Here is a 16,332-nt window from a genome sequence, read left to right on the forward strand (position 1 = left end):
GTGATAGAGAGCACTGAGCAGGGAGCAGTAAGCAGTGGCAGTAAGTAGTGGCAGTGAGCAGTAAGTAGTGGCAGTGAGCAGTGATAGAGAGCAGTGGCAGTGAGCAGTGATAGAGAGCAGTGGCAGTGAGCAGTAAGCAGTGATAGAGGGCAGTGGCAGTGAGCAGTGATAGAAAGCCCTGAGCAGGGAGTAGTAAGCAGTGATAGAGGGCAGTGATAGAGAGCAGTGGCAGTAAGTAGTGGCAGTGAGCAGTAAGCAGTGATAGAGGGCATTGGCAGTGAGCAGTGATAGAGTGGCCGGGAGCAGTAAGTAGTGAGCAGTAGCAGTGATAAGCAGTGACAGTGATAGAGAGCAGTGGCAGTAAGTAGTGAGCAGTGGCAGTGACAGAGAGCAGTGGCAGTAAGTAGTGGCAGTGATAGAGAGCAGTAGCAGTAAGTAGTGACAGTGAGCAGTAAGTAGTGAGCTGTAGCAGTGACAGTGATAAGCAGTAGCAGTGAGCAGTGACAGTGAGCAGTAAGTAGTGGCAGTAAGTAGTGAGCTGTAGCAGTGACAGTGAGCAGTAGCAGTAAGTAGTGATAGAGGGCAGTGGCAGTGAGCAGTGATAGAAAGCCCTGAGCAGGGAGTAGTAAGCAGTGATAGAGGGCAGTGATAGAGAGCAGTGGCAGTAAGTAGTGGCAGTGAGCAGTAAGCAGTGATAGAGGGCATTGGCAGTGAGCAGTGATAGAGTGGCCGGGAGCAGTAAGTAGTGAGCAGTAGCAGTGATAAGCAGTGACAGTGATAGAGAGCAGTGGCAGTAAGTAGTGAGCAGTGGCAGTGACAGAGAGCAGTGGCAGTAAGTAGTGGCAGTGATAAGCAGTGACAGTGATAGAGAGCAGTAGCAGTAAGTAGTGACAGTGAGCAGTAAGTAGTGAGCTGTAGCAGTGACAGTGATAAGCAGTAGCAGTGAGCAGTGACAGTGAGCAGTAAGTAGTGGCAGTAAGTAGTGAGCTGTAGCAGTGACAGTGAGCAGTAGCAGTAAGTAGTGAGCTGTAGCAGTGACAGTGAGCAGGGAGCAGTAGCAGTAAGTAGTGACAGTGAGCATTAAGTAGTGACAGTGAGCAGTAAGTAGTGGCAGTGGTAGTGAGCAGTAAGTAGTGACAGTGAGTAGTGAGCTGTAGCAGTGACAGTGAGCAGCGAGCAGTAAGTAGTGACAGTGACAGTGAGCATTAAGTAGTGACAGTGACAGTGAGCAGTAGCAGTGGTAGTGGCATTGATAGTGAGTAGTGAGCTGTAGCAGTGACAGTGAGAAGGGAGAAGTAAGCAGTGAGCAGTAAGTAGTGGCAATGGTAGTGAGCAGTGAGGGCGGCTGTGGAGGAGAAGCTGCTTTGTCTCAGGATACAGTCTACAAGCGGCCAGGCATTGGCTCCCTGCTCTTATTAATGGGGTTGCCCGTGGGAACACTGCCTTCCTCTGATTGGTTGTAGACGGACAGAGGGCGGGTCTCCCCGCTTATCTGTGCTGTGATTGGCTGCCGATGGAGCACGGCCAGTCTCCCCATCCCTGTGCAGCGCCGGTTCCTGGGCTGATCCGAGTTCACTGCTGCCGGGGCGGCCGGTGTTCTCCTCTCCATGTAGCAGCGGCTGAAGGTCGCCGAGGCGAACACCGGGTGTGACAATGCTGGGGATCATCAGCCTGCAGGGGCTCACCAGGGACCTGTCCCTCTACCTGGAGAACCAAGTCCGAGTGGGGCTGTTCGGCTCCGGGGTGGGACTGTCATTGGTGCTGGGCTTCGGTGCAGCCTATGCCTGCTATTACCTGAGTGTCATTGCCAAGGTAAGCCTGGGGTGGGGGGTACTGGTCACCGATACTCTGCAAGGCTGGAGTATGAGTGGGGATCAGGCCGGAGTGTGAGTGGGGATCAGGCCGGAGTGTGAGTGGGGATCAGGCCGGAGTGTGAGTGGGGATCAGGCCGGAGTGTGAGTGGGGATCAGGCTGGAGTGTGAGTGGGGATCAGGCTGGAGTGTGAGTGGGGATCAGGCTGGAGTGTGAGTGGGGATCAGGCTGGAGTGTGAGTGGGGATCAGACTGGAGGGTGAGTGAGGATCAGACTGGTGGATGAATGAGGATCAGGCTGGAGTGTGAGTGGGGATCAGGCTGGAGTGTGAGTGGGGATCAGGCTGGAGTGTGAGTGGGGATCAGGCTGGAGTGTGAGTGGGGATCAGGCTGGAGTGTGAGTGGGGATCAGGCTGGAGTGTGAGTGGGGATCAGGCTGGAGTGTGAGTGGGGATCAGGCTGGAGTGTGAGTGGGGATCAGGCTGGAGTGTGAGTGGGGATCAGGCTGGAGGCTGAGTGGGGATCAGGCTGGAGGCTGAGTGGGGATCAGGCTGGAGGCTGAGTGGGGATCAGGCTGGAGGCTGAGTGGGGATCAGGCTGGAGGCTGAGTGGGGATCAGGCTGGAGGCTGAGTGGGGATCAGGCTGGAGGCTGAGTGGGGATCAGGCTGGAGGCTGAGTGAGGATCAGACTGGAGGCTGAGTGAGGATCAGACTGGAGGCTGAGTGAGGATCAGACTGGAGGCTGAGTGAGGATCAGACTGGAGGCTGAGTGAGGATCAGACTGGAGGCTGAGTGAGGATCAGACTGGAGGCTGAGTGAGGATCAGACTGGAGGCTGAGTGAGGATCAGACTGGAGGCTGAGTGAGGATCAGACTGGACTGGAGGCTGAGTGAGGATCAGACTGGACTGGAGGATGAGTGAGGATCAGACTGGACTGGAGGATGAGTGAGGATCAGACTGGACTGGAGGATGAGTGAGGATCAGACTGGACTGGAGGATGAGTGAGGATCAGACTGGACTGGAGGATGAGTGAGGATCAGACTGGATGAGTGGGACTCAGGCTGGAGGAGACAGTGGGAATCAGGCTGGAGGATGAGTGGGACCAGGCTGGAGATTGAGTGGGATCAATTTGGGGTGTGAGTTGTGCCAGGGTGGAGGGTGATTGGTGCCAGGGTGGAGGGTGAGTGGTTCCAAGCTGGGTCAGGTGAGTACATTAACTCATGGATGAATCACACCGACAGCCCCAGCCGTAATCTGTGTATGATTCTCTATCCCTGTCACGACAATGTATCAAGGAAAACAGCAGCTATTGTGTGGCAAACTTCTAAATTCTATTGGTTTCCATGGTGACTGCGTTTCATTCTGCAGGTGGCACCAGAACAGCACCTGACATACCATGATATGTCTTCCTCTGGGTTCTCCAATGTCACTGTAAGCCTGTCATTGCTGTGTTCTGCCCACATTTTCTCTCCAATGTACATATTACAGCATACGAGCTCGCAATGTGGGAGGCAAGTTCTAACCAGCTACAAATGGAAACATGGAAACACAAATGGATAAGATCCGCCTGTGAACGAGAAATGTGCAGCAAGCATCATTCCACCCATTTCTTCATATTCGTGCATTCAGCACTTTACATGAACATAATGAGTATGTCCTACTGCTGCAGGAAAAATCAGGAAGTATTGCAAACAAAATATCACGTGCAAGAAATGGTGTTTAAAAAGGACAGCATGTATTTTTTGAAGTGTAGTCAGCTAGAACAAAGATTCACTTGTCAGCATATGGATTATGTTAGCAAATGCATTATTGATTTGTATTACTATATGATCAAATACAAGCTTTAAGAGTACACTCTGGGCTGGAGCTGACCCTAACTTTTAATGCATCACATAAATATTGCATGGGATAAAATATAACATAAATATTGCACAGGATAAATTATAACATAAATATTGCACGGTATAAAATATAACATAAATGAGTTTCAAACTTTAGTTATTGACATGAAGCAATCTGATACATTTAGTATAATGTAGACAGAAATTTTGTAAAATAAGTTAGAAGTTATGTACTTGGCTTTATCCATTACATTTTGTTTACAAGATGTGGAAAAGAAAATTAGATGATACAACAGAACTAATCTAAACATGCGCTCTTCCAAGCGCCCTGGGCATTGGAGCTCAGAGTTGGTTCGATATCAGGGATAACTAGCTTGATGTGTCTTGTTTCGGGAAGTTGATGTTATTGAACTATGGGGGTAACTGGCCCGCCCCAAGTCTGGTCAAATACCAGTCTGTAAATTCAAAGGTGGATTTAAGTTTTGATTAGGTAGTTCTGTCTAACGTGCTGATTTATGGTTGCCATGTCCAAAGGAATTTCTTTGTTAGGGTACTTTTTATTTAACCCCTTAAGGACCAAACTTCTGGAATCAAAGGGAATCCTGACATGTCACACGTCGTGTATCCTTAAGGGGTTAACAAGGTTCCTACCCAGTGCATGTGGAATAGGAAAGTAATTTTTGTGTGTAGTAGTGCTAGTGAGGGGGGATCTATCCATTGACACAGTATAGTTTAGCGATCTGCAGCTAAGACCATATGGGTTCATTTTGTAACCAGGTCTGAGTGCTCTGTCGTTACCTCCAGCACTGCCAATAGTGGGGAGATACTTTACCTAGTAATTATGTTATATAATGTGTACTACCTGTCTCCAGAATGCTTCGATTCCCACACATCTCCAGGAGCAATGGTCTGTCCCACATTCTATTCAACTCTCCGAGTCTCTAAGTTTTAGGGAGAATTGTTTATGAGGGGAATAATATGCATGATGCACAAAAGCTGCTTGCCAAGTGAATTTCTTGGCAGGTAGCTGTTGGGAGCAGTCTAAACAGCTTGATGGTTAAATGCTCATGAGTTAATGTTTGGAAATGTGTTATCCACCTTGACAGGCCCAACTGCACAATTGTGTAATCCGAGAGCAAACATAAATCAAATAGGATTTAAATTAAAAGAGATTCTGTTAACGAGACTCTATCACCGCTTATGCAGTGAGTTCATTCCACACAAGAACAATGCTGGAAACTCTCAACCAACGCCGGTGTTCTCATTTTATTCTACTGGAGTGCTGATCCTTTGCTTTAGATCCCTTACCCAACACATTGAAAGAGCGTGCATGAATCTGTGCCCAATTAATTTTTCCTTGAATGTTGATGTAAATGTCATAGGGGCATAGAGCTATTTGTGACATGGCTGAACCCCTTGCAAGGATCACAGGTTGCTTGAAGTACATTGTCCCTTTAAAGATAATAGGTATAGATATATTTCTACTATTTATTTAGAAAGTGTTATATCAGGAAAAATCCATTGAGATTTTTCAAGCATGTTCAGGGACACTCAAACATTAAAAATTTGCCACAGTTTACACAGAATTAAGTGGGGAGAGAGGCAGATAGTCCCTTTCAGAGATTGCTTGCTTGTGCAATATTTGGTGGATTATCTTAGAGTTGCAGAGCTCTGTGTGAGAGGACTGCAGAATCCATGTCCATTTTGTAATGTGGTGTTAGGGGCTGGAAGTGGACATCAAATACATAGAGGCCGTGGAAAGCGGATATAGGTTATAAACAATGTATTAGATATAAGGGTATGATAGATTTTTATCATTAGCTGTTTTGGTTCTCTTAATATATCAAACTATATGTTATACACATCCGTTTTAATTAGTAGCACTCAGGTTATTGTGGATTGAGACCTGTGAGTTCCATATAATTATTCACTAACTTTTGGCTTGTTTGGATTTTCCAAATGAATTCCACGTTTAATACACACAGATCTGTACTCCCAGATATACATACATACATACATACATACATACATACATACACACAGATATGTACTCCCAGATATACATACAAACAGATCTGTACTCCCAGATATACATACACAAAGACACACAGATCTGTACATATATATATATATATACACACACACACACCAGTATGATGTGCAAGCTACTTCTGCTCCTTCTTCCATCCCTCCTACCCCTAATGGAGTGTAGCCAAATGGCTTCCTGAGAGGGAGAGCTCTTTCTTATGACACTACTAATAACTGCACTATGCATTCATTGCACAATGTGTCAAAGGAGAGTGGGGAGCTTTGTCAGATCCCCTTCACACATAAGTACAACTGGTGTGTGATTAAACCTCATTGGATAGTCCTGCTGAGCTATATTAAAGGAACCCTATAGGGTCAGGATCACGAACATGTATTCCTGATCCTATAGTGTTAAAAACACCATTTAGGTGGCTTGCCCCATTAGAAAGGGTTAAAACTTACCTTATTTCTAGCTTTTCACAGGTCTGCAGGCACTGGTCCCACCCCCAATCCACCTCTTTGACTGATGATGACAGCCAATCCATAATTTTCCCACAGGAAAAGCATTGAATTGGCGGAGATCACCAAGGAGGCGGGACAGGGGCAGGGACAAATGCTGCCCTGTCTAATCAGCGTCTCCTCGTAGAGATGCAGTGACTGTTCAGTGTCTCCATGCACAGCGTGGAACTGCAGAATGGCAGTGCTACACACTGTGCAGCACTGCCACAGGAAGCACATTCAGTGGCCATCTGAGGAGTGGCCACTGGAGGTATCCTTAGGCTGTAATGTAAACACTGTTTTTTTTTTTTTAATGAAAAGACAGTATTTACATTAAAAAGCCTGAAGGGAATGATGATTATATTCACCAGAACAATGAGCTGTAATTGTTCTGGTGACTATAGTGTCCCTTTAAGGGTGGGGAACTCCTGGAACCTAAAATACCAGTAACCAACCCCCAGACTGCAGGAAGGTAATTAGGAGGCAGGGAATATCCCACTTCTGGCAGTTTGAGATTCCTGGTTTAGATGACAGTTCATCAATAAATCGAAATGAGAGGTCAGAGTCTAATTCTCATTCCATTTTTCTATGGTTGGGGATAAATGTGTTGTTTTTTTTTTTTTTTCCTTCTTTTTTTTTTTTTCTCTGTAAAGATACTAATAGCGTACATTCTGGGATATATCTTAATTTTAGAAGTCAACATGTTAACTTCCTTCCCACACAGCAATATAGACATACAGTAATGTTTAGTATTCTTTGCATAACAGGTTGAACTTGATGGACAATAGTTGTTTTTCCACCAAGACTAATATATACCAAAAAGCCTACTCACCTTTCCCGTTGTGCTTTTCACACAACAAACTACTGTCATGGCTCTGCTATGGCCCTCTGAAGGAAATTGTGTACATTTGCTTTATTTTTTTAGTAGATCAATAAATGCCACTTTATTTATTTTAAGGTGACCTGTAGTTGCAAGTTCCGCAACTTCCCATTGATTCAGAAACTGTTTAGGGCTAAAGGCAATAAAAGGATAATGTAAGTAGATGCCTGCTTTCAAGCGGTCTCCACTATTGTCGAAGTACTATCTAAACAAGCAAACAAAGAGGCAGTGGTATCCTATACTAAGAGTGCGTATTACTGGACCTTAGAGTGGCCGGGCTTAATGTAGGGAGTATAGAATATGTGAAACAAGCCAAGGTCAAGGTTTGGAGAGAGTAGGATAAGGAGTACACTGAGATGGAGTTTAGGATTTCAGAGATAAGAATAGTCAATATACAGAGCCAAGTCAAAACTAGAAAAAACACTAAATACCAGAATGTACTCTTTGGCTACTGAGACCACAATAGGGGAAGGAAGTGAGGAAATGATGGCTTTGTGGGCCGGATGGAGGTATGACAACTAGACACTCGTGTCAGTATTCTGTTTTGGCTGCTAAATGTAAGAGTAATGGTACTAGTTCCCAAATCAGTCCTCAAGCACGTCAAAAATTCTTCAAAGGACGCTGTAGTCACAAGAACAACTACAGCCTAATGTAGTTGTACTGATGTGTATAGTCTGTCCCTGCAGGCATTTTAATGTTAACATTAACAATGTATACATTTTTTCCTAGGAATACGCCTTCACTCAAACGGCCACTAGATGTGTTTTCTGGGCTAGTGCTGCACAATGTGCAGCACTAATGTCAGCGTCTCCAAGGTCTCCATGGAGATGCTGAATGTTCCTCATTGAGATGCATTGATTCATTGAAATTACAATGTGAGCACACTCAGTGCTCTGCTCTTGTCTCAGGACACACTTTGTTTTCTCAACTTCACCTTTTTTTTTTTTTCTCACATGGCAGAAGCCTCAGCTGGTGATTGGAGGAGAAGCTTTCTGCCGTTTCCTGAAGCAACACTGCCCTACGCTGACTGAAACATACTACCCCACATTGTGGTGCTGGGAAGGCAGAGTACAGACATTGCTGAGACCCTTCATCACTGTCAAACCACTGGTTCATTACAACAAGTGAGTATCTGCTGCTAGGTCTGCCATGCAGCATGGCAATCAATCATGTTAATTACAACCAGGTAATTAAAACTAGAAATTGACATGACCTAGTTCACCCTCCCTGAACTAGACTCTTCAGTTAGGGAGTTTCCATAACAATAACAGTGCATGTACTGTGGTTTCTATGGTTGGATAGTAGAGGGACCTCCTGTGGGATAAGGGTAACTCCAGATGTTATGGACTACATATCCAATAATGCTTTCCCAGAATTATGGTTGTAAAAGCATTATGGGAGATGTAGTGCACAACATTAGCCTTCCCATGCCCTAAGGCCTTCTTTTCACTCAGAGCTATCTTCAAGGACATCTCAAGGACATCTCCCTGGAACAGTTTTAAAGTTCATGAAGACATAAGATGGTAAAGTACGAAAGAAGATGGAGTCAAGTAATTATTGAGGGCTTTGTAGGTTAGTGTTAGTTTAAATTAGCTCATGAAGGGTACAGGAAGCCAGTGTAATGATTGCCAAAGGGCTGAGGTTTTGGGAGTAGCAGTCAGTCAGGAAAATGAGCCTGGCGGCAGCATTTATTACAGGCTGAAGAGTGGTGATGTATTTGGAAGGCTTATGAGTAGTGAGTTGCAACAGTGAAGTTGGGAAATGATGAGTGCATGAACAAGTGCCATAGTTGTGTCTTAAGTTAGAAAAGGGCAAATGCTCTTTAAGGTCTGATAAAGGTCATATAAAACAGCGGAGTTGGTGTAGCGCTTTGGCTGACCTTAGGAGATATATGCAATGACAAGAATAGACTTTTAGTGTGGTAAGTTAAAATAAACTTTGAGGTAAGTAAGATGTGCACTTACACTTTTTAGGAGCTAAAATCCAGCAGCAAGCATCTGGGCAATATGAACCCTGCCTAGGGATATGGTGTAGCACTGGTTCAGAAGGCAATCCTTGTAGTAATATATATATATATATATATATATTATATATATATTATATAAACCTCATAGGTAGATTCTTGTAGTAATATCGCCAAAAACTATTCATTTTGTTGGCCCTTTTAGCCATCCCTATGTGAAAAATGAAAGGGGGAAGCTCAAATGATAACTTGCCTTCGGCCCTTTAGGATCTTAATTCTTTTCTGAAAGCATGGGCCACTAGGATAAGTAGTTTATCCAACAAGTGCCATGCTACACATTCCTTAGGGTGAGTTGAACTGCTTAGCAAACTGATGGCAGCCGTACCATGGTTTTCAGTTTACAGATATCGTGGTTCACTCAGACCAAGTTGCTTGCGCAATGTGCTGACGCCTCGTGCAAAACTTGGATAAAGCTAATCCAGCCCTCCTGGAACTCTTTTTCTGAGCTGATTGAAAGTAGCTGGAGATGGATTTACATACTGACAAACAAACCGGTATCTTGGAGTATCTTTCATACAAGCTGAAGTGGTTATGGTTAACTATTCAGTTCTCTTTCACATGAACTCATATGCTGACATTTTCCATCACCAATCTTTACAATTGTCTATGAATAAAGAATGCCATGATAGTACGAAACAGATCAGTATGGCTATTGAAAAACAGATTTACTGCTTGTGCATATGCATTTCCAAGGCAAAGGGTCTTTCATTCTTTCATTGGCTCTAATGAAAAAATAAAAGGGGGTAAAGCTGAACAAATGGCACTGTGTTCTGTAAAACGCAGACCGGCATATTTAAGTGTTAAGGGTCTTTGTTAATGCACAGACAGGGAGACATTCCCTTAACAAATGAGAATGGTTTGTACACTGCTGCACTTGATACAGTAAGGAAAGGGTATCTTGGCTTCATTTCATACAGTTTGGGGTTTATTCATAACCAGGGGTCAAGTCCTGGGGAAAAAAGTGTGGGAACTCACCCAAGATTCCCGCCCCTCCCCCTTAAAAAAAAAATGTTTTACACTCCTATGCATATAGTGCAGTGCAGGGTGTGTATAATGAATGTAGTGTTTGTAGTGAATGCAGAGTATGAATAATACATGTAGTGTGTTTGTAGTGAGTGCTGTGTGTAATAAATGTAGTGTGTTTGTAGTGAGTGCAGAGTGTGTATAATGAATGTAGTGTGTTTGTAGTGAGTGCAGAGTGTGTATAATGAATGTAGTGTGTTGTTGTGAGTGCAGTGTGTGTATAATGAATGCAGTGTGTTTGTAGTGAGTGCAGATTGTGTATAATGAATGCAGTGTGTTTGTAGTGCGTGCAGATTGTGTATAATAAATGTAGTGTGTTTGTAGTGAGTGCAGAGTGTGTATAATGAATGTAGTGTATTTGTAGTGAGTGCAGTGTGTTTGTAGTGATTGCAGAATGTGTATAATGAATGTAGTGTGTGTAGTAAGTGCAGTGTGTATAATGAATGTAGTGTGTTTGCAGTGAGTGCAAAGTGTGTATAGTGAATGTAGTGTGTTTGTAGTAAGTGCAGAGTGTGTATAATGAATGTAGTGTTTGTAGTGAGTGCAGAGTGTGTATAAGGAATGTAGTGTGTTTGTAGTGAGTGCAGAGTGTGTATAAGGAATGTAGTGTGTTTGTAGTGAGGTCAGAGTGTATCTAATGAATGCAGTGTGTTTGTCGTGAGTGCAGAGTGTGTATAATTTAATGTAGTGTGTTTGTAGTGAGTGCAGAGTGTGTATAATGAATGCAGTGTATTTGTAGTGAGTGCAGAGTGTGTATAATGAATGCAGAGTGTGTATAGTGAATTCCGTGTGTGTAGTGAGTGCAGTGTGTATAGTGAATGTAGTGTGTTTGTAGTGAGTGCAGAGTGTGTATAATGAATGTAGTGTGTTTGTAGTGAGTGCAGAGTGTGTATAAGGAATGCAGAGTGTGTATAAGGAATGCAGAGTGTGTATAAGGAATGCAGAGTGTGTATAATGAATGTAGTGTGTTTGTAATTAGTGCAGATTGTGTATAATGAACGCAGTGTGTGTGTGTGCTGGATGAAGTGTGTGTGTGCTGGATGAAGTGTGTGTGTGTGTGTGCTGGATGAAGTGTGTGTGTGTGCTGGATGAAGTGTGTGTGTGTGTGTGCTGGATGAAGTGTGTGTGTGTGTGTGTGTGTGTGTGTGTGTGCTGCATGATGTGTGTGTGTGTGCTGCATGATGTGTGTGTGTGTGTGTGCTGCATGATGTGTGTGTGTGCTGCATGATGTTGCTGCATGATGTGTGTGTGCTGGATGATGTTGCTGCATGATGTGTGTGTGCTGGATGATAGGGGGGAGCATTTTTTTTTAAACTTTATGTGTTTAGGTTTTTTTTTTTTATTCCCCCTACCTGCTTCTTACCTTGTCAGGGAGGGGGGAGATCGCCTGGTGGTCCGGTGGAGGGAGGCAGCCGCTGCACACAGGGGCCATCAAACGCTGTGTTTCCTCTCCAGCTCTAACTCTCGCGAGACTCGCCTGTGCGGAGCGTTGCCATGGTAACCCGTGGCAACGCTCTGACAGCCGCGGGTCTCGCGAGAGTTAGAGCTGGCGAGGAAACACAGCGTGTGATGGCCCCTGTGTGCAGGTAGCAGAGCCGGTCCTGCAGGACTGGTAACGGGAACGGCGTTCCTGCTTTGGAAAAAGTGCAGGAACGCCGTTCCCATGCGTTCCTGCAGGACTCGAGCCCTGTTCATAACTCACAGAATTGTAGTGAATTAAAATCGCAAAACATAGGCTTAGAGTGTGAATGTTAGTAATTTGATTTGTATAAAGCCATAGCTGCAGCGCAGCAGAGATCAATGGGAACACAGTTCTATTAAAACACTTAAAGAGGGAACTGAGTTTCCGCACTTCTTGCTGTAAATTATTTTTTAAATTGTGGGAAGCTCTATGTTCATTTGTTTTCTATGTAAGTTTTAAATCTTGATCGTTCTATCTATAATCCTATGCTTTTCCATTAACACAAGGCAGACATTTTGATAGATTGACACTTGAGGGGGGATCGGCCTTTTAAGAGTCAGGTACAGCCTGCAGTGAGCGAGGAGTGATTAATTTGTTGAATGTGTGTAATGCTATATGCAAAAAAAAACTTTTTGCACAGATTTTTATTCAACATAATTTTGATATTCATATACATCTATAAGTGTGTTTTACACAGATGCACTTGGTCACTTTATTTATATAATATTGCACTAATTGATCCCACTTATACAAAATTTGGGGTCTTAAAGGCACAGCACACTTTGTTTATATTGTGTTATTATAGGTGATTGAGCTTTTTTCCACTGTATGTAGTGCTGCTTATAACAAATTACTGTTTTATAATTCAGTGCCATAATATTACTTGTGTGTTTTTATCATTTTGTAATGTAACTACTGCCTTTTATCTAAAACAAAACTGTGTTTACTGCAAAAAGCCTGAAGGGAATGACTATACTCACTAAAACAAATACAATAAGCTGTAATTGTTCTAGTGACTATAGTGTCCCTTTAAGGAACAAGCTGAGTTAGAATTGTGGCAGTTACCCCTCAGTAGTGTAACTCACACTAAACTTAGACAGACCAGGACATGTATGTCCCGGTTCTGCCTGAGATTAGAGCCCTGGACTGCACAGGTGATCAGAGCATTATTATCCATTCATTACAAGTAAAAATGGATTACTTCACTATATGTGCATTACTTGGATAGAAAATAGGTGTACCCGTTGAAATAACAGGAACATCGTGTGAGTGCTCCTCAACCCTCTCCCCAAGACACACCTAACGGTCCAGGATTTAGGGATTACCCTGGTGTGTCTGAGGTGTTTAGAAAAAAAAAAAAACACTTTAGACTCACATGGGTAATCCCTAAATCCTGGACCGTTAGGTGTGTCTTGAGGAGCACAGCATCATGTAATATATTTATAACATGATGAGAATGTCATTGAAGACATTATGGGAAAAAAAAAAACACAAGACCAGGAGATTGCATGATGTTCTGGAGCAGATTCTTTCCTTGCTCTGCACATTGTCAGTCACACCATCCCAGATTTGTAAAATACTAATGTGATTAGAAAAAACACTATGTAGGTTTTCGCATGGTCAGGATGACTATTTAGATTCATCAAGGTCATTGCTTTCGTGGGATAACTCATGCATGCCAGAAGACAAGGAGTGTAGTCCAGTTAATATGCTGCCTCCATGCGAGCTGCTTTTCAAGGTCAGCATTATTCTATTGTAGAAACAAGCTGGCATTCTTTCGAACAAATGGTTTTTAATTATTGTTGGAGACTGTTCAAGATGTAGAAATTATACTTTTACAGTGCAATCACCATGCACATGCTAATCTACCCACCAGCTGTTCATAAGAGTCTACCCTTCTCAGTTATCAAATAAGACATCTATAGTATTGGCTTGTACTGCAGAGGAATCCTAGCTATTTAGCAGGACCATTTCCAATTCATCCAGCATTAGTAAGCTCTTCATAACGAAGTAAGCATCTTAAAAATTTATTTTTATTGACTGCTAATGTCTTTTTTGCATTTTACCTGTGTGTGCCTTTAATTTTTTTTTCTTATTTTCTCCTTATTTGTGTTTGCAAAACCCACCAGACATCATTTAACTTTCTTCCTTCCAAAGTGTAGCTACTGCTGACATTGTGTCCAAAATGTTTGAGGTTTATTTTGTCACATGAGTAGCTCTTAAAGCGTATCAGCTGTTGCAATAGTCTTACAGTTGTGACCAATACATTTTTTTTTTTTACAACCGTTATATATAGATATTTTATCCTTGCGTGTCTTGGAATATATTTTATATAATACCCTTACAATTGTTGTATATTGTAAACAGATTACAATGGCTGTTTGGAGTTGGTTCTCATGTGCTTCAATATGTTTATTGGTTCGAACTTTACACTGGAGATGGCCAGTCATCTATAGTTATCCTAAAAAAAAAAAAAAGGCAGAGACCATACAGGTCACATTAAAAAAGTTATTTGCGCACTATCCCAAATACCGATCCATATGTAAATAACTGGAAGTTTTTTAGTATCACTATGACCATTCAAGTGTCAGATCTCCTGCCACGTGAAGGCAAAACGTCTTAGGTGAGTCTCACGCTGACACTTCACCTTGGTGTCTTTAGCTAACAAGTAAAAATCTCTAATGAGACAGAAAGGGGTATTTTTCTAAACCCCTACACACTTATTAACACTTAATAGAAAACACATAGGGTGGGCGGCAGCACTGTGACTCTTATTACAGGAAAGTGATGCCATCATACTGTTATAACATTAGCCCGCTAATGGTCAGAGTGCATGTTCCTGGAGAGATGTTTGGTAGGTGACGATTATTTGTTCACAGATTATAAATTCCCCTTACTATTATATCTTCTGCCTTTACATAGTTCTGAATTCATCCTTTCATTTTATCTCTCTCTTCCTAGATTTGTCCCCTAATCTGTTTCCCCTTTCTCTGTTTTTCCTCTTCCTTCCACCCAACCAAGTTTCCCTTTTCTTCCATTTCTGCTCTGTATACAATTTTCTCTACCTGACTCGGAGATATAGTAGCAGATCACAGAGCTATGTTCTAATAAGCCATGCAGAGAACAGTGTTGTGTGTGTTCACAAATAGTGCACTTGCTGCAGGCAGTGTGTGCTCATGCTAAACAGGTTCTTGGACAACTGAACAGGGAAGCTGTGATTCCCTAAATATTATCAGTTTTTACAGAAAAGGCAAAAATAGAAAACACATAAGAGGTATCCAGGGACATGTAGACATATAGAACCTTCAGCATTAAAATAAGTTGTATTGTACCAGTTACAACTTCCTTCTAGTGAAACACTTACTTGTGTAGATTGCAAAACAAGAGTTGTGGCCTAATCTTTCTGAACATTAAAACATAACAGGGATAGCTCATTTAACTTGCTCTACAGCCTTCCTGTACATGGATCTAAAGAATAACAATGATAAATGACTGAACATTTTAAATAAAAATAAACCACTAAATAGCTCCTAACCCAGGAGAATATGAACTATGCATTAATAAGAAAGAGCAAATATGCTACCCCAGATACAAAGTATGTTAACAATCTGTTTACATCAATAGAAGAGTGCAATGACTCTGCTTGAGCAGACAGACGTTTGTTAACTCCATTTAAGAATAATGTCAAATTATTTTTAAACAGAAACCATACATTTAGCTCTTTGCTAGATTCCCAATACATCCCGAAGTCTAGATATTCAGGTAAACACATTGTATTGATTTTAGAAAGATGAAAGTCTGAGTCACGCAGAACCCTGGTGTAGAAAAAAAACAGGCACTCTGAGATAGTGCCGCTTGAGTCCTTTCTATAAACTATTTAACCAACTGCCTTTCATTAATACTCAGCCAGCCTTTATTCCCCCAAGATGTTTTCGAACTACAACTGTCATGATTTTCTGGCCATCTATCGAAGTCGAAGAATTATGGGAGCTGTAGGGTATCACCATTTGAGATCTCTTCTTTACGGGGACCAGTTAAAAGTGCATTCTATTGATCATTGGTATCACTCTGTGATACAATCTGGAGCTTTGTGATGCAATCACAGCACATTGCAGTGGAGCTCTGTGATACAATCTACAGCTCTGTAACACAATTATACACACAGCACATTGCAGTGGTGCTCTGTAACACAATTATACACACAGCACATTGCAGTGGAGCTCTGTGATACAATCTAGAGCTCTGTAACACAATCATAAACACAGCACGTTGCAGTGGAGCTCTGTGATACAATCTAGAGCTCTGTAACACAATTATACACACATCACATTGCAGTGGTGCTCTGTAACACAATTATACACACAGCACATTGCAGTGGAGCTCTGTGATACAATCTAGAGCTCTGTAACACAATCATAAACACAGCACGTTGCAGTGGAGCTCTGTGATACAATCTAGAGCTCTGTAACACAATTATACACACAGCACATTGCAGTGGTGCTCTGTGATACAATCTAGAGCTCTGTAACACAATCATAAACACAGCACGTTGCTGCGGAGCTCTGTGATACACACACACTGTACATTACTGTGAGTTTTATTGTTCTGGAACTCTGTGATATATTTATACAGACTCTCTCATTGCAGGTAATTTCTCTTACTCAATATTGGAATGTATTTCCACCTAGATCCCCAACTCTTTCAGTATCCATAAGTCTGTGACCTGTTCTCATTCCAGGGTCAGATTTAAATGGCAAAAAAACAAA

The 16,332-nt window shown here is 42.5% G+C and overlaps 1 protein-coding gene across 2 annotated transcripts in view; it reads left to right on the top strand.

The window, feature by feature from the left end:
• Positions 1 to 1,529: 1,529 nt before the first annotated feature.
• ABHD3 (abhydrolase domain containing 3, phospholipase) overlaps positions 1,530 to 16,332 on the top strand; it is a 66,662-nt gene continuing 51,859 nt past the window's right edge. For both annotated transcript variants that reach the window (XM_063451488.1, XM_063451489.1), the window contains exons 1-2: positions 1,530 to 1,812; positions 8,019 to 8,182. In XM_063451488.1, the coding sequence (XP_063307558.1) occupies positions 1,654 to 1,812; positions 8,019 to 8,182 (323 nt within the window). In that variant the 5' untranslated portion in view covers positions 1,530 to 1,653. The remainder of the gene's footprint in view (positions 1,813 to 8,018; positions 8,183 to 16,332) is intronic.

Source organism: Pelobates fuscus, chromosome 4, assembly GCF_036172605.1.
Source record: "Pelobates fuscus isolate aPelFus1 chromosome 4, aPelFus1.pri, whole genome shotgun sequence".
NCBI classification, from domain to species: domain Eukaryota; kingdom Metazoa; phylum Chordata; class Amphibia; order Anura; family Pelobatidae; genus Pelobates; species Pelobates fuscus.